Source organism: Myxocyprinus asiaticus, chromosome 22 (assembly GCF_019703515.2).
Source record: "Myxocyprinus asiaticus isolate MX2 ecotype Aquarium Trade chromosome 22, UBuf_Myxa_2, whole genome shotgun sequence".
In the NCBI taxonomy this organism is placed as follows: Eukaryota; Metazoa; Chordata; class Actinopteri; order Cypriniformes; family Catostomidae; genus Myxocyprinus; species Myxocyprinus asiaticus.
Window position 1 is genome coordinate 19,760,432 of NC_059365.1, and position 22,211 is coordinate 19,782,642.

Below are 22,211 nucleotides of genomic sequence, written 5' to 3' on the forward strand. Positions count from 1 at the left end.
ATATTAGCCAGAATCAACCTTTGCCCTTGAATTTCAGCTAAAACAATAATGACTCTCCCTAATTTATCTTTAGTCTGTTTGAGACATTTGAATTGTAGATGTTTATTAATCAATATAATGACTCTCTTGCTCTTACTTGAGCCAGTACTAAAAAAAAACATGTCCACCCCATATCTTCCCAAATTTTTCAGCTTCCTGCGGGGAGAGATGTGTTTCTTGAAGAACACTATATCAAATTTCTTATGTTTAAGAAAAGTAATAACCTTCCTTCTTTTTGTGGGGTGCCCCAACCAATTTACATTCCATGTGGAGAGAGATAGTACATTCATATTAACATTTGACATTTTGATATAATAGAAAAAATAAATTGTGTGTCAAAAACAAAATTATACAGACCACATTCCCCATTAGTGAAACAATCAAACCCCAAACTTCCCCCCCGAACAAAACAAACAGAAAAAAGAAAAACGTGCGCATTAACCCTGTGCACGAAAGCGCCAACTAGCGAAAATCCCTCTAAACTCAAACGGTCCATGAACTCCCACGAGCCCCCATGACAACTTTGCCATCGGATTGCTCAATTTTGCCTCACAAATTTGTGAGGCAAAATTACATATCAGAAAATACATTGTAAAATAAACCCCAGCCAATAGGAAGAATGAACACAAAGAACGTGTAGATTCATTCACAGAACTGTCTCAAAGGTGTGTTCCTTCACAAAACAAATTCCAGCTGATATAAAACCGTTCAGATTCCTCTGACAGACAAACGAATGTTCAGTGAGCCGGCTGTTATGAGTTCAGCGGAAGACGTAATCATTCCAATGTCCCGTAAAAATACTCAACAAAACAAACTCCAGCCAGCAGGAGGAATAAGCACAAAGAACGAACAGATTAATCCACAGCTGTTCCAAAGGAGTGTTATTCAATAGAACAAGCTCCAGCCACTAGGCAGAACCAATACAAAAAGAAACAAAACCGGCATCCCAGTTCCCCGAATGGTCGAGTCAATTCACTCGGAGGCCGCATAAAAGTATGTACCATAACTTACACAATCCATCAACTTTATAAAAGACATCCTTTATGTGAGCATGTAGATATTTTGCGGTCATCCATAGTGTCCACTCTCAAACTGATCGGGAACTTCAATGCAAAAGTAATCTTTCGTCAATGCAAAAGTTTCTTTAAGGATAGTGTTATTCACAAACAAACTCCAGCCGCTCAGCAGAGCCAACGCAAAAAGCAAAAAGAAACCAAAATGACGCCAAGCTTCCTCAAAAGCCAGAGTAAGTACAGTGAGTTGACCCACTCACATGAGAAACACCCAATGGTTTACTCACCCATTGATTCAATAAAAGACATTACCTGATTGGGACATGTAAATACTTTGCGACCGTCCTTCGTTTCTATTCTCAATTTGGCCAGAAACATCAGAATAAAAGTGATCTTTCGCTGATGTAAGAGTTTCTTACATTCCTTGAACCGATCGCGCTTCTCTCTTGTCGAACTCGCAAAGTCCGGGAACAAGAAAATATTATGGTTCTTCCAAGAAAGCGTCCCTTTGCTCCTCGCCTGGCGCAACACAAGATCTTTATTGGATGATCTCAGAAATCTGTCCAGAATCAATCGGTCTCCCTCAGCAAAACTTTGTGAGCTCGCTCGATTTCCAGCTTGTGGCCTGTTATATCGAGCAGACTCGGGAAAAGCTCATTTAGGAATTTCACCATATCTCTGCCCTCCTCATGCTCAGGAATTCCAACAATTCGAATGTTATTCCTGTGGCTTCTATTCTCAAGATCTTCAAGCTTTTCAAGGAGATGTTCCAAATCAACTTTGGTCGTGGGCAGATTAGCGGTTAATTCCCTCTCCGAAGATTCCAGACAATCGATTCATCTCTCAACATCAGTCACTCTTGTAACTAACTCAGATAATTTTATTTCCATCGCTGTAATTGATCGACGTATTACAGCGAGATCCTCCAAGTCAGCAAGAACCTTCATCAACATCACCGACATGTTGGACAACTGACGCTGGATCACCTCTCCCGCCGCGCCATCCAAATCAAGTCCCCGGTCTGTAGGCCTGTTGGGGCTTTCATCCTGAACACGTAAGTGTCTTTTAATGTCTCCAGACCCCGAGGATTTTGACTTCTTTGCAAATGCATAACTGGGTGTATCAAATTTCACCAGATTATAACATGAAATTAATAAAAAATGTAGCAAAGTGCGCAGAGCTCGTCGCTCACACGTCTGCTTCTTGCATGGCATCACGTGACCATCACGTGGGCGTGTCTTGGGAGGCACTTAAGGAGGTTCTTAGGGGTCGGAACATACAATATGCCTCATTCACCAAAAAATCCAATGCACGAGAACTCGTGGAGTTGGAAGGGAATATTAAAAGTGCCGAGACAGAGCTGAAGCACTGAATGTTGTCTGATGACCTCAGAGAATTGACCCGATTGAAATGCAGATATAATACTATTTTGTCGCGGAAGGCGGAGTTTTGGCTATTCAGGGCAAGACAGTCATACTTTGAGTCGGGGGACAAAGCAGGGAAGCTTTTGGCTAGATATATAAAGCAGAGAGAGTCTTTTTCTACCATTCCCTCAGTGAAATCTGCTGGTGGTAAAATATTTACCTCGGTCATTAATATTAATAATGCTTTTAAAGAATTCTATCTTGATCTCTATAGTTCTACATCTTCGTCTACTAATGAAGATATTAGAAACTTTGTGGAACCATTAGAACTCCCTAAACTGATGACTGCGCAAAGAAATTCTCTTGATTCTGAGATAACCTTGGAGGAGCTTGGTGAGGTAATTAAGGCCTTGCCTACAGGCAAGGCTCCAGGGCCAGATGGCTTTGCCGCTGAATTTTTTAGATCCTATGCTACAGAACTGGCTCCACTTTTGTTAGAAGTTTATAAGGAATCATTAAAGAATGGAAAGCTTCCGCCAACCATGACGCAAGCCCGGATCAGTATGATTCTAAAAAGGACAAAGATCCAAGTGAGTGTAAGAGTTACCGTCCAATTTCCCTGATCCAGCTAGATGTAAAAATATTGTCAAAAATATTTGTTAACCGATTAAGTAAAGTTATGACATCTCTTATACATATAGAACAGGTGGGGTTTATTCGTGGCCACAGCTCTTCTGATAACATTAGGCATTTCATCAATATCATGTGGTCACTGGTGAATGATCAGGCTCCGGTCGCTGTCATCTCACTTGAAGCCGAAAAGGCATTTGATATGGTAGAATGGGATTATCTTTTTAAGATTTTGGAAATATACAGGTTCGGGAATACTTTTATTGGATGGAAAAAGTTACTTTATAGACACCGGTAGCGGCGGTAAAAACAAATGGATTAATTTCAGATTATTTTACTCTGGATAGGGGCACCCGGCAGGGTTGCCCTCTTTCCCCATTGTTGTTCAGTCTTGCCCTGGAATCATTAGCAGCTGCATTAAGAAGGGAAGATGATTTTCCAGGGGTGGTGGTGGGAGGTATGGCACATAAGCTTCTGCTTTACGCTGATGATATTTTATTATTCGTCTCCGACTCCATTAGATCTATGCCTTGCCTCCACATAATTATTAATTCCTTTTCTAAGTTCTCAGGATACAGAGTCAATTGGTCTAAATCCGAAGCTTTGACTCTGACAGCGTACTGCCCAATAACAGCTTTTCAGCCGGGTGCCTTCCATTGGCCCAAACAGGGCATTAAGTATTTGGGCATTTTATTCCCAGCAAATTTGTCTGATTTAGTTAGAGTTAATTTTGACCCTTTAATAAAAAGGTTTTCGAGCGATGTGGGCAGGTGGGTTTCATTACATTTATCTATGATTGGGAAGGTTAATGTTATTAAAATGAATTGTATTCCAAAATTTAACTACCTGCTACAATCTCTCCCTGTAGATGTCCCCCTCTCTTATTTCAAGAAATCTGATAGCAAAGCGAAGTCCTTCATTTGGAATGGTAAGCATCCTAGATTACATTTCAATAAGTTACATAGGCCGATTGACAAAGGTGGGCTAGGCCTACCTAAGAATTTGTTTTATTATTATGCATTCGGGCTCAGACATTTGGCTCATTGGTCACTTCCACCTAAGAGAGCCCCTCCCTGGATTGTATTGAACAGGAAGTTCTTGCCCCTATTTCGCCATAGCAAAGCCTTTCTATAAAACTAATAGGAGAAGTTAAGTTACACCCCGTTATCTCGCATTTGCACTCGGTTGGACAAAAGTGTCCAGAGTGTTTAATTCGGACATTTATTTAAATGTTGCCTCGAGCACATGGCTGAACCCCAAATTATGTATTAATAAGTCCCCTTTCTGCTGGTCAGAGTGGATTGTGAGGGGGGTTATTACACTCGGTGGCCTATATGAGAGTGGAGTGTTGTGTGAAAATTTGGTTCAACATCTTGGGATTCCCAGATCTCAGTTCTATAGGTATTTACAGCTGCGCCACCTGTACTATTTTTGGGAGTAGCATACACCCCCCCCCTAAAGCAGCAGATACCCTGGGAGAGGTGATTACTGCTTTTGGAAAAAGTAATGAGGCATCAGTGTATTACTCCCTGCTAATTCAGAGTCTAGGAGACGGAGAAAGTAGTGGGGGTTAAATGTTAAATGTTGATTCAATGTATATATGTTGTGTTATATATCTACAAATCAATAAAAAAATGTAATTGAAAAAATAAAAAGATCCAAGAATTTTGGTTGAAGGTTCAGAGTTTTATGTGTGATGTATTGGGCACTCAAATTTAATTTTGCCCCAGACTCTGTATTTTAGGGGATGGGGCGGTCATCAATATAGGAGATAAACACATAAAAAATTGGGTTCTAACCAGTGTCATGATCGGCAGACAAATTGTTTTAAGGGGATGGAAGTCGGCTGGAGCGCCCTCATTTCAAGAATGATGCATGGAGATGGGGAGGGAGGTGGATTTCAAGGAAGCATCATGTAGAAGGCTGGGGAGTTGGGATTCATTTGATGAGAAATGGGGCAGCTATTTGGTGTTTTTGGAGGGCTCTCAGGATGGGGCAGTGGAGAGAGAAGTTTAGTTTTAAATCTGTGTGATTATTTTATATATATATATATATATATATATATATATATATATATATATATATATATATATATTGTGTGTGTATGTGTGTGTGTGTGTCTATAATCATTTGTGACCACAGGGATGTTGTTAAGGGTCAGGGTGGGGTTGGGGATTGGGAGGGGTAATAGTGGGGTTAAACGTTAATTCTGTATATATATGTTTTGCTTTTCTTTGTTATCTATATAATAAAAAATAAAATAAAATAAAAAAAGAGATGCATTGAATTAGGGATGATGCGATTATACAGTTTTACTATTAACCGCGATTACAAATATCACAGTTAATTTAACCGTAAGAATTTAGATTCCACGATTAAAAACCGTGAAATGCTTTATTTACACATGGCAAAAATATTAGATATAATGTATAAATATATAAAAGATTTTGTAAGCCTAAATGTGAAAACTCTTGTGCCTGTGTGGGTACTAGAGCTGTTGCTATGTTACGGACAGTGGTCATGTGGTGCTTTAATGCCAGGTGTCACGAACTGAACGTGAACTTTCAATTCACGTGAAACTGAAGCTTAAACACATGAATTCCAAAATATAACAGAGGAATTCGATCTACCAGATTCATATCCATAAAAAAAGCGACTTAAATCGGCTGTTTGGAAGCATTTATATGACTGACTGAAGACAGAAGTCATAGAAAGACACACATTCTACAAATGGGACAGGATGCTCCACTTGTCGTCCAACAACAAACTAGTAAGTTTAATATTTTTAGCTGTGTTGATTTTAAAATGATGAATTAAAAATGCCACTTTTTGTAATGTTTAAGCGTGCAGACAGCGCGTGGTGCATTTGCGTGTAGTTACTATCAGCGAGTAAAGCATTGCTTCTGTAAAAATTCACAGCATTCAACAATAAATGTCAGTTTTAGTCATGATTTAGGCATGACTTTACATTGCTGCTGTAAGTAATGTTCCCATTATTATTCATAGCCCAAAGGTTTATTTGTAAGGTACTGTGGACAGTATTTAGAGTCTGTTGCTGATTCTTTATGTTGGGGTGTCTGACAGACAATGGATTGCTTTAATATACTGATGCAGAAGAAAAAACTGTTAATGCCTTGAACATGTTGCGCACCCACAATAATTGTACATTTACTTTTAAAGCACTCTGTATACACTTAAGCACATCTCTGAGCTTGGGATGCGCATAAGCATTGTTGTGCCCTAGATTGAAGCATCTCTTATTACCTCCTTTGTGTGTGTGTGTGTGTGTGTGTGTGTGTATTTATCAGTTTTCTTATTATAGGGTTTCCCTTCAGGTCCACATATCCCTCAGAAATATGTCTACTTAGACGTTTAGACAATTGTTGTATGATATGCATTTTTTACATCAGTGCTGTTGCATAATAATAAAATGTGCATATAATTGTAAAACCGGTTAACCACCCCTCCCAAACCGACCCAACACAATAATCAGAATCAGATCACATTTTCCTTTTATGAAGTGATGCAACAAAGTACTCTTTAGTTTTCAAGGAATTACTTTTTTATAGCTATCCAATTATAGCTTCTGTTCTGCTTTTACTTGCGTTGCAAATACTATTTTAATTTGATCAAAATTATTGCACTTCAATTATAGGCGCTTATGTGCAAGCTGAAGTGTTTTAAGCGCTCTCTCTACAGTGTGTCCTCACTCAAATGGCGCTGGGAAGCCCGTGAATAATTTTTCAATGAAATATCAGAACAAACCAATTGACTATACTTCCCAGTGCTACAGAGGACGTGTGTTTGGTTCCCTTATGACTCAGTACACTTGACATTGCGTTTATTAATGCATATGGCGAGTGCCTTCTTACACAACCTAGTTGAAACCTCTCTACAATAACGGCAATATTCTAATATTTTAGCACGAAACTGTCCGCTATAAAAACAGGTGTACAAACACCATTTCCTCAGAATTTCTTCCCTCAAGACAGCGATCATCTATTGTCTAGAAGCCTTCTACCTTCGCCGTTGATATACACGAGTCAGCGTGCGGAATCTTCTTGGGAAGACTTTCCGCTCCCCTGCAGTGCTCCGGCGAACATCACACCGCCTTGCCGATTGACGCTTCACTGGTGAACGGGCCTCAGCCTCTTGATTCCCCGCAGCACTTCAACAGGGTTTGTGTATCCTTAGAAAGCAATTGTATATTGTGTATTGTATATTGTGTGATATAAATATAAATATATATTCATTTTTAAAGATGTCGTTCCGTAAGTGTTCCTTGTGCGAGAGGCACATCCTGCCGTCAGATCAGCATGAGAGCTGTGTTTACTGTCTAGGCTGCGCCCACGCAGAGTCAGCTCTCATGGAGACAGACTGTCCTCACTTTGAGGGCATGAATCTCAAGACGCTTTGCTCGTGAATCACCCTCGTTCTGAGGGATGATTCAGCCTCACACGCCCTCCCACCAGCCTCTTCTGTGATACCCGAGGATTCAGACGAGGAGGCATGGCAGGGCCGCGAGTTCGAGCAGGATGACTTTGAGGTGGTCCTCGTGGTGGCACACGCCCCGCGAGCCCCTCAATCTCTCCAAAGCGCATGTTTTCTGATACGCTATGTACAAGATGAGCTCTGACCTTCAGAAAGAGCAGGCGACCTTGTCTCGTGCAACGGTTCTGACGCTGGGGATAATAATGACGAAGTCATATCTCTCGCTGCATCAGGCGAGTGGTGAGAGGATGATGCTGCCGCCTCTCCCCAAAGCGAGGGAGATGCTCCGTGTCCTTACAAGTGCGGTCGAAGAGCTTCACCTTGAGTGGTCTCCCCCAGAGGAACCTGAACAGTCTCGCCTCGATGAATGGTTCCTGCAGTCCGGTCTCCGTCAAACAGCAGCGTACCGCAAACTGCCCCATTCTTCCCCGAGTCTTGGCGTGCTCCCTTCTCGGCGCGCTCACGCAGTGACGCCATCCTCTTTAATGTGGATCACAGGGAAGAAAATGGTTATGCCCAATTACACCCTGTGGAGGAGGCGGTAGCAGTACACCTCTGCCCAGCGAGTAACAGGCCGTGGAAATCACGCCCCATACATCCTTCCAAACCGTATCGACAAATGTCTGCACTGGTGGGAAAAGCTTACTCAGTAGTAGGACAGGCTGGATCAGTCTCTGGATCTTAGTATTTCAAGCCAAGATCCAGAGACATTCAAAGAGCTCCGCACTGCTACAGACTTAGCGCTGCATACCAAGAAAGTCATTGTGCAGGCCATCGGCAAGTCCACTGGCAACCTGGCAGTTCTGGATCGACATATATGCCTGACCCTCACAGAAATATGTGATAAGGAAAAAGCCACTCTGTTGGATTCTCCAGCCGGCCTCTTGTTGATTTACGCATACCCTCTGTTAAGATCGCCCTACTGCTGGCTCTGTCCTCAGTAAAACGGGTCGGTGACTTACATGCACTATCAATCGACAATTTATGTCTGGAGTTTGGCCCTGGTCTTTCAAGAGCCACTGTCAAACCCAGAAAAGGCAATGTGCCTAAGGTCCTAACCACGCCCTTCAGAGCACAGGTGGTTCACCTTCAGGCCTTCTTTTAATTCAGATGAAGAACAATAATTGCATTTGTTATGCCCTGTGGGGGCACTACACGCATACGCTGAGCGTACTCACCAGTTCAGACTGTCTGATCAGCTCTTTGTATGCTATGGAGGACGCACAAAAGGAATGTCCATCTCCAAGCAAAGACTTTTTCACTGGATTGTCGATGCAATTGCCCTGGCTTATGAGTCGCAGGGTAAGACTTGCCCAGTTGGTGTTAAACACACTCAATTAGAGGCATGGCCTCCTCAAGGGCATGGATGAATGGTGTGTCCTTACAGGACATATGTTTTGCAGCAGGTTGGTCCTCTCAAAACACATTCGCAAGGTTTTACAACCTAGACTCTCTCTTCACAAGTCCTCTCTCTTTAGAGCATTTGCTATCCATTGACCAAATATATATACTTATATATGTGTTTGTGCACCTGTTTTTATAGCGGACAGTTTCGCACCAAAATAGGCAGGGCTCAAACACCATAGCCAATATTAGAATATTGGCTTTATTGTAGAGAGGTTTCAACTAGGTCTTCACTCCCCATATGTGTTAATAAATGCAATAGCTCATTCCATTCATCTCAGGGAACCAAGGTTCACGTATCTCTGTGCGCACTCAATAAACTCTACAGCCACCCGCACAACAGCTTCTCTGCTCAGTTTAATGATGTGAGTTATCAGGACTATTTTTTTCTTTTTTAGGCTTCATGCTATTCTCCGCGGCATCCATGCACAACTCACCACGTTCCCCCCCAAGAGCGAACCACATTATAGTGCCCACAACCCCATGTGACTCTACCCTCCCTAGCAACCAGGCCAATTTGGTTGCTTAGGAGACCTGGCTGGAGTCACTATCGGGACATTTTAACAAGAACAAGTACATGAGTAAAGCCTCTAACCTGATGGCAATCCTATAATTAATGCATCATTCTTTCTGTGTGTCTCTTCATCCTTGGAAATAAGGAGTATTCCAAACTCCTGTTGAACTCATGTGGATGAAGCTGATGGCGACAGCACAGAACACACTAGGCTGTGTTCCACTTCACTTTTAACATCAACTCGCTAACTCCCCTAAGCACTTCCCCTCAGGGGAATCCCTGGCGCTATTTTGGAAGTCCATTCCACTTCGTTCAGTGAGTGAGGGAATTTTCTGTTAACAGACCCTCAACCCCTCGATTTTGACCGTGGGAGCGAGTCTACTCTGATGTATGCTTCAGGCAGCTCCATATCCCACAATGCAACTCGATTGTGATGTGACAGCAGATTACACTTTATAAACCCCACCCCCACACAACTTGATGGAAGTGAAGTTAGGTCAATTAAGCAGTTTAGAAAATTTATATTGAGATTTAACAGCATAATATTTGTAGCTACCTTAAACTATTTATCACATGCAATGCAATGTCTTATACAATTTTTGTGAGAGTGCTAATTCTAAGCGCAATTCTCGTGCCAGCGCAAAGTGAAAGTGTTTGTGCTATCTGTTGGTGTAGGTGCGCAAACTGGGGGTGTATTGCATGAGAAATAGGTCATAGGAAATGCTGATATCGGCTTATTTCATATCAAATATTTATGAGTTTGTGTTAAACTATCTTAAGATCATGGTTTCCTTTTCAATTATGATTATTATGTTTATATGTACAATAATTTTGATAATAGTTTGTTTTGTTTTAAGTATAATTTGAATTTAGAAATATTTTTGGTTTAATTTTCGTGTTTCAATAAATGAATTACATTTTTCAAAATCAACTAGTAGAAGTGATGTACCGATACAATCACTGTGTAAGTAGATGAAAATGATTAATTATACTTACATTCTCTATAATTTAACAGAGCGTAAATCCAAATCCTGATGAGAACCAGATTTTCCATGCGTGAAAAAGGAGCGTCATTGTCATAGAAATATGCCTGACATTCAACAGGGATGCAGTTAATGCACAAAAGAACGTAAGTCCATATTTCTATTCTTCTAATTCATTGCATACACACTTCCAACTTCTTATGAATGTGCTGTCTTTGTTTATATCACTGGGGCTTGACATGGAATGGACTATATAATAGGACGCAGATAGTGCCGGAGAAGAAAGTCAGAGTTAAATTGCACTTGACCCAGCCCATTTGCGCTTTGTGCATGCAGTTTCGCCAAACCCTTGACGAAACGCCCAGACTTTGCGCATGCTTGCATGAAAATACTAAAATAGCCATGCTCATTGACTTTGTATGTATGACTTATGGCAAATAGGGCTCAAATGTTCTTTAGCACAAGATCTATGCAAGTATTTTACATTTAGATTTATTCATTTAGGCAGACGCTTTTATGCAAATGAGGAGAACAATAGAAGCGATTCGTCCTAAGGGAGACAGTAGGAAGCAACGTGCTGTAATTTCAACATATACTAATAGATTTTATAAATCAAAAGTTTAAAATTGCACCATGAACTAACATGAATTAACAATGAACAATTCTATTCTTGTAAGCTAACATTAACAAAGATTTATAAATTCTGTAAAAAAATAAATAAAAAAAAATACACTGTCCATTGTTAGTTCATGATACCTAATGCATTTACTAATGTTAACAAAAATGAAGCCTTACTTTAAAGTGTCACCGGATATACATCAGATACTGTGAGAAAATCACTTTAAATGATGTTTAAACAAGCCTTAAACATACAATATTACGCATACCATAAATTATACTACGACCACTGAAAATAACATCTGGAGGCAACATTGTTATAAACTGTCTTAAAAGATTTGAACAAACGAAACTGGAATTTTCCAGTTTCTCAGTAGTTTGCACACTATGCGAGGGAAATATGTGGGGCAGGAACACTATCCTAGTGACCTTCTGAGGTCACAGAGTCAGACTGGGGTCTGTTTTTTTAACACGTCATGTTTCCTGCGGTTTAGGCCCATCAAAGTGACACACGAGAGCTATGTTGAACATTAAGCAGTAATTTGTACATGATTCATACCAAAGATGCCTCACAGTGACTTTTACTGAGAGGAATATTAACACTCCTTAGTAGGGGATGGAATGAACCCAGCATGATGTTTATTCATGACACGAAAGCAAGGTCAGGCAATTTTTTCCTTAACTTTGCATTACACAGATTTTGAATGGATTTTTTGGATGAAACTAAGTGCCATTGTTTTGTCATTTTCCCAAAATGAGGAAACAGTTATTATATTGCTTATTTGCATTGCAACATCATATTTAGGGAAGTAAAACCTGTGTGGGCAGTAGATTTCCGAAAAATAAGGAATTTAAAAGAAGGGAACTGCTTTTATTAAGAACTGACCTGGGGTCAGGGTTGGGAGGGTTACTTTTGAAATGTATTCCACTACAGATTACAGAATACATGCTGTAAAATGTAATTTGCAACGTATTCCATTAGATTACTCAAGGTCTAAATACTTTGGATTACTTCTTCAGCACTTGTAGATTTTTTCAATTGTTTTGACTATAAAAACTCTGCCAGTACAGTAAGACAAAATACACATGCTAAAAATACATTCTCTGAAAAACCTAAACATCTTATGCAGTGTTGTTTCTTAAACAAGATAAATCAAATTGATCTTGTTTTAAAGATTTTTAGATATTTTTTACAGGAAAACAATACATTATCAAAAATACGATTTGTGCCCTAATATCAAAGGTCTTACTAGAAAAAAAAATTAATTATGATCCAACGTGAATTTTCTTGATAAGAGTATGATCGTGCCTGGTAACGTGCATGTAAAATGGCTAGAAATAGCATTTTAGCTTAGCGTAAAGCTGACAATTTAATTCTAAGGTTTATTTCTATTTCTTCTGCTCCAAACTTACTTCAAACTTACTCCTCTGTCTGCTCGTATGAATGTAACACATCATAAGAAAGTGTTTTGCCGCTGCTCAAACACACTTTGGATTGCATCACTTATATGTATAAATGTTTTCCATCCGAAAGGACTAAATATTAAATGAAAAAAATGACAATAAAATGTAAAGTAATCTCTTCAGTAATCAAAATACTTTTTGAATGTAACGGTATTCTAAATACCAATGATTTAAATTGTAACTGTAGTGGAATACAGTTACTTATATTTTGTATTTTAAATACGTAATCCTGTTACATGTATTCCGTTACTCCCCAACCCTGCCTGGGGTGCATGAGGAGGAATCAGTTTTGCCTCCCGTTCTATGATTAAGGCACAGGCAAGATTAATACAATGACAGGAGTGGAAATGAGTATCTAAAGAGTCAGCAGATTTATCATCATAAAGAACAAAACATCACCACCAGAGCGGCGCTCCTATCTCTGTACAACTCACCGATCACTCGACAAACGTTATAGTCCAGATGACCAGACAACCTCAAGAGGACCGAAATATTACTTTACTTTAATCCAGAACACATGCACACACAATGCCTTGAGTTTTGGTTACAGCTTCAAACATTTTTCTCTGTGAGATGTTTACTATGAGGATTTCCCCCGGTTCATTCAATACTGTTGTGTTGTATTTGGACACTTTGCAATGCAACAATACAATGACTGCAATTATTAATCAAGTACAGAGGGGGAACCTTGTTGGTTCTGGTTCAGTGATCTAAAAACATCTGTTCAGGGTTCATTAATAAACGCTACGTGAGTATTTACCCATTCAGTTTATTTGTGTCCTTTTTGTCCAAGGATTCATATCTGTGGACTATCAAGTAAACACAACATGCAATACCCTGAACAGCTGCTAATTATCTTCATATGTACAGTACACAAGAAATGTGCACAAAAGCAAAAAGTTCCATGATGGACAGGTTTCTGTTTTTCGATTTCATATATAAATAAAATAAAGGTTATAGTTGCTTTCAGTTTCTTTGACCAATTTATTCAACACTGCCATTAAATACAGGATTTGCATCTGTCTAACAGGGAAAATTTGTGATGTGAGAAAACTGAAAGGAACAACATTTATTACCTCCAACTATGTGTATCTTGTTTTTTGTTCTTGTGCTGCATTATTGTTGATCTGATAGCAGTATACAATGGGGTCCAAAAGTCTAAGACCACTTGTGAAAATGCTTCAACAGTACAGGTGCATCTAAATAAAGTAGAATGTCGTGGAAAAGTTCATTTATTTCAGTAATTCAACTCAAATTGTGAAACTCGTGTATTAAATAAATTCAATGCACACAGACTGAAGTAGTTTAAATCTTTAGTTCTTTTAATTGTGATGATTTTAGCTCGCATTTAACAAAAACCCACCAATTCACTATCTCAAAAAATTAGAATACATCATAAGACCAATAAAAAAAACATTTTTAGTGAATTGTTGGCCTTCTGGAAAGTATGTTCATTTACTGTATATGTACTCAATACTTGGTAGGGGCTCCTTTTGCTTTAATTACTGCCTCAATTTGGCGTGGCATGGAGGTGATCAGTTTGTGGCACTGCTGAGGTGGTATGGAAGCCCAGGTTTCTTTGACAGTGGCCTTCAGCTCATCTGCATTTTTTGGTCTCTTGTTTCTCATTTTCCTCTTGACAATACCCCATAGATTCTCTATGGGGTTCAGGTCTGGTGAGTTTGCTGGCCAGTTAAGCACACCAACGCCATGGTCATTTAACCAACTTTTGGTGCTTTTGGCAGTGTGGGCAGGTGCCAAATCCTGCTGGAAAATGAAATCAGCATCTTTAAAAAGCTGGTCAGCAGAAGGAAGCATGAAGTGCTCCAAAATTTCTTGGTAAACGGGTGCAGTGACTTTGGTTTTCAAAAAACACAATGGACCAACACCAGCAGATGACACTGCACCCCAAATCATCACAGACTGTGGAAACTTAACACTGGACTTCAAGCAACTTGGGCTATGAGCTTCTCCACCCTTCCTCCAGACTCTAGGACCTTGGTTTCCAAATGAAATACAAAACTTGCTCATCTGAAAAGAGGACTTTGGACCACTGGGCAACAGTCCAGTTCTTCTTCTCCTTAGCCCAGGTAAGACGCCTCTGACGTTGTCTGTGGTTCAGGAGTGGCTTAACAAGAGGAATACGACAACTGTAGCCAGATTCCTTGACATGTCTGTGTGTGGTGGCTCTTGATGCCTTGACCCCAGCCTCAGTCCATTCCTTGTGAAGTTCACCCAAATTCTTGAATCGATTTTGCTTGACAATCCTCATAAGGCTGCGGTTCTCTTGGTTGGTTGTTCATCTTTTTCTTCCACACTTTTTCCTTCCACTCAACTTTCTGTTAACATGCTTGGATACAGCACTCTGTGAACAGCCAGCTTCTTTGGCAATGGATGTTTGTGGCTTACCCTCCTTGTGAAGGGTGTCAATTATTGTCTTCTGGACAACTGTCAGATCAGCAGTCTTCCCCATGATTGTATAGCCTAGTGAACCAAACTGAGAGACCATTTTGAAGGCTCAGGAAACCTTTGCAGGTGTTTTGAGTTGATTAGCTGATTGGCATGTCACCATATTCTAATTTTTTGAGATAGTGAATTGGTGGGTTTTTGTTAAATGTGAGCCAAAATCATCACAATTAAAAGAACCAAAGACTTAAACTACTTCAGTCTGTGTGCACTGAATTTATTTAATACACGAGTTTCACAATTTGAGTTGAATTACTGAAATAAATGAACTTTTCCACGACATTCTAATTTATTGAGATGCACCTGTATGTTGCATTTCTTCCTTAAATCAAATATTTTCGAGCTGGCATGAACTCCACAAGTTTATGCAAAACCTGATGATCCATGTTATCCCAGCATAATTTGAGAATGTTATAAAAAGCATTTTGTCTGGTTCAATGGAAGCAAGAAAAACTGACCTTTTGTGCACAGGAGTCAACATAGTCAATGTCACAAATTTGTTTATTTGAATTATGACCTAGAATTCGATTTTAAATCCCAGATTTTCACTGCGGCCTCAGATATTTGGACCCCATATACACATAACACAACATATTACAGTTACCTTTCAGCATTTTCACAGCCACAGTTTTGCAAGTAGACACCTTGTCAATGCCAAATGCAGAGGCCTCTACAACTTTTCCAAATGCTCCATGGCCCAAAATGTTACCTGTTAGAGAAACACAGAGAGAGACTGTCTACATGAGCTTGACATGCTATGTGGTCTCATAATTCAGGTAGGATGCCCTGTCAGGAAAGATGTGAGCCTGTAATTAAAACAGCCTGCTGAGTTTGGGGCGGCTTGGCTAGCCCTCCATGGAGAATTTGTGGGGCAGTTAAGACTGAACAACAGAGGCAGGTCACTGATAAATAATACCATAATATTTTCATTTGAAAATACAATCTTGATGTCTACAATTCTTAGATTAGAGACCTGAGATTGAAGGCAGTTAAAAAGTAGAAATAGTCAGTTGGGTTGAGCTGAGATTGTCTTTTAAACAAGGTCCAAATGTAACACTCACTGAGTGCCAAATGCAAGGAAAAATGGGCTTTGGTGAGTAAATAAAATAGTTACTTGCCAGTTGGTCATTAACTTTATTTGGGGCAGCAGCATTAATTTATTAAATTTGAAATTGACAGTCTGAACAGCGCTGATTCAACCATCTACAAGTTCAAATCATCTGTTAAAGAACCAGTTTTGATATTGCCCAAATATTGCCAATTGACAAACAATAACTGCCAATGAGTCAAAGAATCATTTCCAGTGATTCTTAAGTTCATTCTTGTTTACACCAAATTTCTTTCACTAAAAATAATCACATTTTTGGTTTGTTAAAGTAAATAAAAAGGATCTTTGAACTCACCAAGTCTGAGGCGGTCTCTTGGGAACTCCCATTTGTTGCTGTCGTAGGGCAGACGGTCACACTGCTCATCAAGGGGGATTTGGTCTGGGTCCATGATGATGGACAGGTATCCAGTCTTTAAATCTGCTGAACTTGGCTGGTAGAGATAAATAATATTTTCAATGTGATTACCATAGACATATAACAGGGTTCTGTCATTCTTCCATTGAAGCTTCATGGCTGTTTGGGCCCTGCTGATATAGTATCTACACAATTTGCAGGCTGCAGAGCTATAAAATGACATAAAACACACACACATTTGATAACAAAAATTTCTGAAAGAAGACTATAAATAAGTATTTAACAAAGAACCCCAGAAATAAAATGGTTGAGCAGAACTAAACTATAGGTAACATATTAGTGTGGGACTAGAGTGGGCTTAAGCACATGTTGACAGAGTCAACATTTATGAGTAAACATGAATACAGTTTAGCTTGAAGTACAGTTATAGTCAAGTCCTTACCCTTCTCAATTTACGGATAAAGAGAATGAGCATAATCCACAGGAATGTTGCTGCTGCTCCAGTACACACCAAGATGATCACCTCAACATTTGGTTTTCCTTCTTCTCCTGTTTATAGACAGAGTGCATCTTTTCAGTGGGAGAGCCATATGTACCATATTTATTACAATGTTTTGTCTTATAATTGTTATAAATGTTAATTACACATATAGTAATTATCTCCATGTTTTAAAAATATTTGCACATATAATCATGTACAAAGTTTTTTTTAAGAGTAAAACCATCTGATACGTTTATCCGATATGGTTAGATATTTTAACATTTGACTTCATATCCATTTATCATTTTCTCTGACAAACTGTGTACATACTACAAAGTAGGAGCACATTGCAATGTCTGAGCAGTGTTTATTTGACCAGGGTCTGATTCACTCTTTCATATTTATCATGTAGTCAGTGCATGATGAGTGGCTCCAAAATTTAAGGCACACCCTGCTCTCCTTAAATGAGTGTTAGGCTTGGGTTATTCATAATATCTTGGATTTTGTTGGATCAAGTCAAACCAGACCATCTGTTCTAGTAAGAGGACATAGTAGAGTCCCAAATTTGACAGTGGGCATGGTGACTTTGGTTTTTGGGTAGGGATAATATTCTTTTGGAAAGGAGTCAAAAAAAGCACCTTAGCTGACCATTACTCTTCCCTTCAGCCTGTTCCATATTTCAAACCCTCTGCTTCTTTAAGGATATGTCTCACTGGTTATTAATGATCCTCTCTAAAGACTGTGAAGAGGTCAGCTCCCTTGTGAGAGGACACTCACTTCAACTCCTAGACCCCATAATAAAAGGGGGTCTGGAATTTGCATGGTATTCCTGGCATGTTTTTGATTCATTAAGCTTTGCCATGTCTGACCAGTGTAAAATGTTTCATAACAGTTTTCAGTATGTAACTGTCAATAAACAGCACTTTGTTCTTTTATTGACCGACTTTTATTAAGACTTGGTCAATAGTTCAGTACTCACCCACTACAGTAATGACGGCACTGGATATTGCTACACCTTCAGCATTGCTGGCGTGACATTCATACATGCCCTCATCGTCCTTCTTCACCCTCTCAATGATCAGAGTCCCGTCATCTTTTAGACTGATTCCTGAAAAGCATTATAGAAAGATGAATCAAACAATTGCCTTTATTTTACTAAGTACTTATTTACCTTATAAAACAGATAGTTAAGGCAATGAATGGATGAGCCAAGTTCAAAGCCATTGTAAAACAGGAAATATATGCACAACTGTAACCACACACCAGTTGAATTCTGTATTAATGTGGCAAGTTGCTACAGGCAACCGTACACCGCCTACAGTACAAATCAGTTGAACTAAGAGGGGTTTTAGGGACACTTCACCAGAGCCCTTTGATCAAGGGGAGCCTACAAGGTTAGCATAGCAATGCGTAACGCGGTGGTCCCATTGACATTCAATGGGCGGTACACTGGCAAGGAGACAAGAGGCTGTTTTATTTTTATTTTTATGGATGTGTGGTAAATAAACTGCTTTTGTGAGGAAACAGTTCATCACTTAATGAACTGACCACCTGTCTGCTAATCTTCAATATGTTTTACACTAAAAATTATTTTGGGATGAACTATTGTATGTGTGGAGTTTACTACAATAAAATTGCTGTTTTATAAGAGAAGACACAGACAATTTTGCATCAGGTAGGTGTCAGTTTATGTCTCTCCCCATTCATTTGTTTGGTATCCACAAACAGTAACTTACTGTCATAACATGCTAGTTGACAGAGGTCATTATCTCAGTATAGAAGATCTCTGACTTCACCCCTTAACTATAGTAAAATTACTGTAATGCTTAACCTCTCATTGTTTTGTTTTAACATACTAGTATCAAATTTAGGATATGTGTTTTAAAATATTTTAAAACATCATTTTATTAATTATATTATTTAATGTATAGTTTTAGTTCTCAAATGTTTGTAAGATTTTACTGGGTGTTTCTCATTGCTAAGAATGTAAGTCCTTGTGAAAACACTATGTAACACAATTTTTGTTCCTGGGTAGTAAGTGTTATTTCCTAATTGCTTATGCCTCAAAAGTATAGAAAATGGCTATTATTCCTAAAAACTTTGCTTTTGTGACCAGGACAGTGATATTTTGAAATTTACCTATTTCCAATTAGAAAATGGGCGAATTTGTGTCTTTTTGTTCACATAAAGTCAGAAAAAAACAACATATGAATCCTAAATCCTTCTTTATCTGTGGTCCGACGAAGACACCGGCTTTGACCGGCTCAGACAGCTTAGGGAAGAAGTCTTGAAGGTACTTGAAGGCTGCCGACTCCTTATCTAGAGCTCTGACAAATTGTTTCATAAGGCCAAATTTGATGTGCAGTGGTGGCATCAGCACCTTCCGGGGGTCCACCAGTGGCTCCCACTTGACGTTGTTCCTCCCCACAGAGAACTCAGTCCGCTGTGGCCAGTCCCGCCTGTGGTAGTGCACCTTGGTGTCCCTGCTGTCCCAAAGCCAAAGATAGCAGGGAAACTTGGTAAAACCGCCTTGGAGACCCATCAGGAATGCCACCATTTTGAAGTCTCCTATGACCTCCCAGCCGTACTCATAATACTTCAAGGCATCCAGCAAGGTCCTGAATCTGTTGTAATCCTCTTTGAGGTGCACCGAGTGAGCCAGGGGAAGAGACGGGTACTTGTTACCATTATGGACCAGCACGGCTTTGAATATTACTTTAGTATAAATACATGTTAATTTGGATTCATATACTCTGACTTTATGTGAACGAAAATACACAAATTCGCCCGTATTCTCATTGGAAATAGGTAAATTTATATATATCACTGTCCTGGTCACAAAAGCTAAATTTGTTGGGAATAATAGCAATTTTCTAAACTTTTGAGGCATAAGCAAACGCTTATGCAGGAAGACTAGCAGCTGTACATCATCGCACCATTACCTAGGTAACTCCTAGCCAATCACATGTAAGCCAATGCTTTATAAGTCTGCTCACAATCTATTACATTGCGTTTCAGTGTGCTAACACGGCAACCTCCGCCCCACCACCACCAGTTGAGTCCCATCCTGCACGTGGGTAGGCTCCTCGCCCCTGCCTCCTATTTCCGGCAGGATATGATGGTTCCAAGTACAACTCCTTCGGACTGCCAGATGGGGCTTACGCCAAAGAGAGACATTACATTTCTGTTTTATATTCATCAAATAAATGTCATCTTAAATTTCACTCAAGTCTGTGAGTCTTACTAATAGAAATAACACTTACTTCCCAGAAAAAAAAAAAAAAAGAATTGTTACACAGTGAAATCGGTCTTGCCTAACTACCTTGAAAGAGCGAACTTGGCAGGACAGGAGGACATAGAACACATCTATGTGAGTTTTGAGATTTTACGATATGTAGATTCAACAACCTCTTAACGATTTTATTTTTTTTATTTTATCCCCTTTTCTTTCATTTTGGAATGCCCAATTCCCACTACTTAGTAGGTCCTCATGGTGGCGCGGTTACTCACCTCAATCCGGGTGGTGGAGGACAAGTCTCAGTTGCCTCCACTTCTAAAATCGCCAAACCGTCAATCTTATCACGTGGCTTGTTATGCATGACACCGCGGAGACTCTGCATTTGGAGGCTCATGCTACTCTCAGCGATCCACGCACAACTTACCACGCGCCCCATTAAGAGCGAGAACCACTAATCGCGACTATGAGGAGGTTACCCCATGTGACTCTACCCTCCCTAGCAACCAAGCCTATTTGGTTACTTAGGAGACCTGGCTGGAGTCACTCAGCACACCCTGGATTCGAACTCATGACTCCAGGGGTGGTAGTCAGTGTCAATACTCGCTGAGCTACCCAGGCCCCCCAACCTCTTAACTATTTTTAATTTTTTTTAGGAGGTGGATGATGACATCAAACAAGTCCTCAAGAACATAAGAAAGCAAGAATGTGTAAGAATGCACACTGAGAAACAGCCACTGTCTTACTGTAAACACTTCTCTGTTTGTCTTCTCACAAGACAAATTGAACATTTAAGTGATTTACTCACAACTATTAAACTATAACTATTTTTGTGGCAGCTACTTTTAAACAGCTAGCTAACTAAGCTACAAGCTACTTACAATTTAAAGCAGCTAAACTACAGTCATACTAATTAGTTAGCTACACTACAAGTTACAAACACAAAATAGCTAACTACATTGAAGCTATAAATGCAAAGTGGTATGTGCAATAAAATAGCAAAACACACAGTGACATAGCATTTTATGATCCTACACTCCTACTTATTAGAAAAAGTAGATTGCTACTGCAAAAGCTACTCAGTTTTGGCTACTCTAATGCTACTGAAAAATTTAATTATGTTATTAGTATCGCTGACTTTAGTTACTCCCGAACACACTGCTTCTCACCTGGTCCCTCTGTGACAGGAGTCTTGTCTTTGTACCATGTGATATAGGGGGTCGGAACACCATAAGCAAGGCAGGCCAATGTCAGGGTGCTGCTGCTGTTCACATCCTGATTGGTCAAATTCTGCATCAGCCAGGGCACTTGCCTCTCTGTTTCAGTCAGTGAAGAGTTACACTGTGTAAACTTATTTCCATTCATTTATTTTAATTATAACATAGCAATGTACGACTTATATCATGTACCAGCAATATCAGTTTCATAATCAGCCTCATAAAAAAAAGCTTTATTCTGAAATGTGATATGATATATGCTGATGCTTAGAAAAAGACCAAATCTGTTCAGTGCTTGGTAAATGAAACTCACCATCAATAGTCAAAACAGATGTTGTATTGACCACTTTATTGTAGAATACATTGAAAGCTTGGCACTCGTAGCCCAGTGTGTGGTTTCTGGAGACATTTGGCAGCTTGATAAACAAAGATATGGTGTACGGCTCGATCCTAAGAATGGTTTCGCTACTGGGCACTGTGTGACCCAGTGGATCAAGCCAACTCAACCTATCATAGAGGAATCTTGTGCCCCTGCAAGTCAATGTTATATCATCTCCAACAACGGCTTTCAAGGGCTCAATTTCAAAAGGTTGTGGGTGATCTAGTGAAGATACAAAAGAACAAGACATTACTGGAATGAATGGAAAAGATCAGCTCATGTACAGTATGTCAACAGACAATCCTTTCATTGCATGCTTTCATGTATAATTTGCATTCTACAATCAGACATAGTGTGACTAACTCACAAAACCATATGCCTTGTAAAGGTCCCGAAAATACGCCATAGATGTACTTTTGAAAGAGGTTGTGTTGTTCTGGTCAACACTAC

The 22,211-nt window shown here is 39.6% G+C and overlaps 1 protein-coding gene and 1 long non-coding RNA gene across 2 annotated transcripts in view; one reads left to right on the forward strand and one right to left on the reverse strand.

The window, feature by feature from the left end:
- Positions 1 to 20,097, forward strand: part of LOC127413283 (uncharacterized) — a 50,292-nt gene extending 30,195 nt beyond the window's left edge. The window contains exons 2-3 of the long non-coding RNA XR_007892562.1: positions 10,471 to 10,584; positions 19,949 to 20,097. This is a non-coding gene — a long non-coding RNA (uncharacterized LOC127413283). The remainder of the gene's footprint in view (positions 1 to 10,470; positions 10,585 to 19,948) is intronic.
- The window catches only part of LOC127413267 (vascular endothelial growth factor receptor kdr-like), a 90,405-nt gene that overhangs the window by 28,817 nt on the left and 39,377 nt on the right, over positions 1 to 22,211 (reverse strand). The window contains exons 13-18 of the mRNA XM_051650248.1: positions 21,696 to 21,983; positions 21,335 to 21,481; positions 17,910 to 18,038; positions 16,892 to 16,998; positions 16,390 to 16,525; positions 15,591 to 15,695 (exon numbers count right to left, since the gene is read on the reverse strand). Of these exons, the coding sequence (XP_051506208.1) occupies positions 15,591 to 15,695; positions 16,390 to 16,525; positions 16,892 to 16,998; positions 17,910 to 18,038; positions 21,335 to 21,481; positions 21,696 to 21,983 (912 nt within the window). The remainder of the gene's footprint in view (positions 1 to 15,590; positions 15,696 to 16,389; positions 16,526 to 16,891; positions 16,999 to 17,909; positions 18,039 to 21,334; positions 21,482 to 21,695; positions 21,984 to 22,211) is intronic.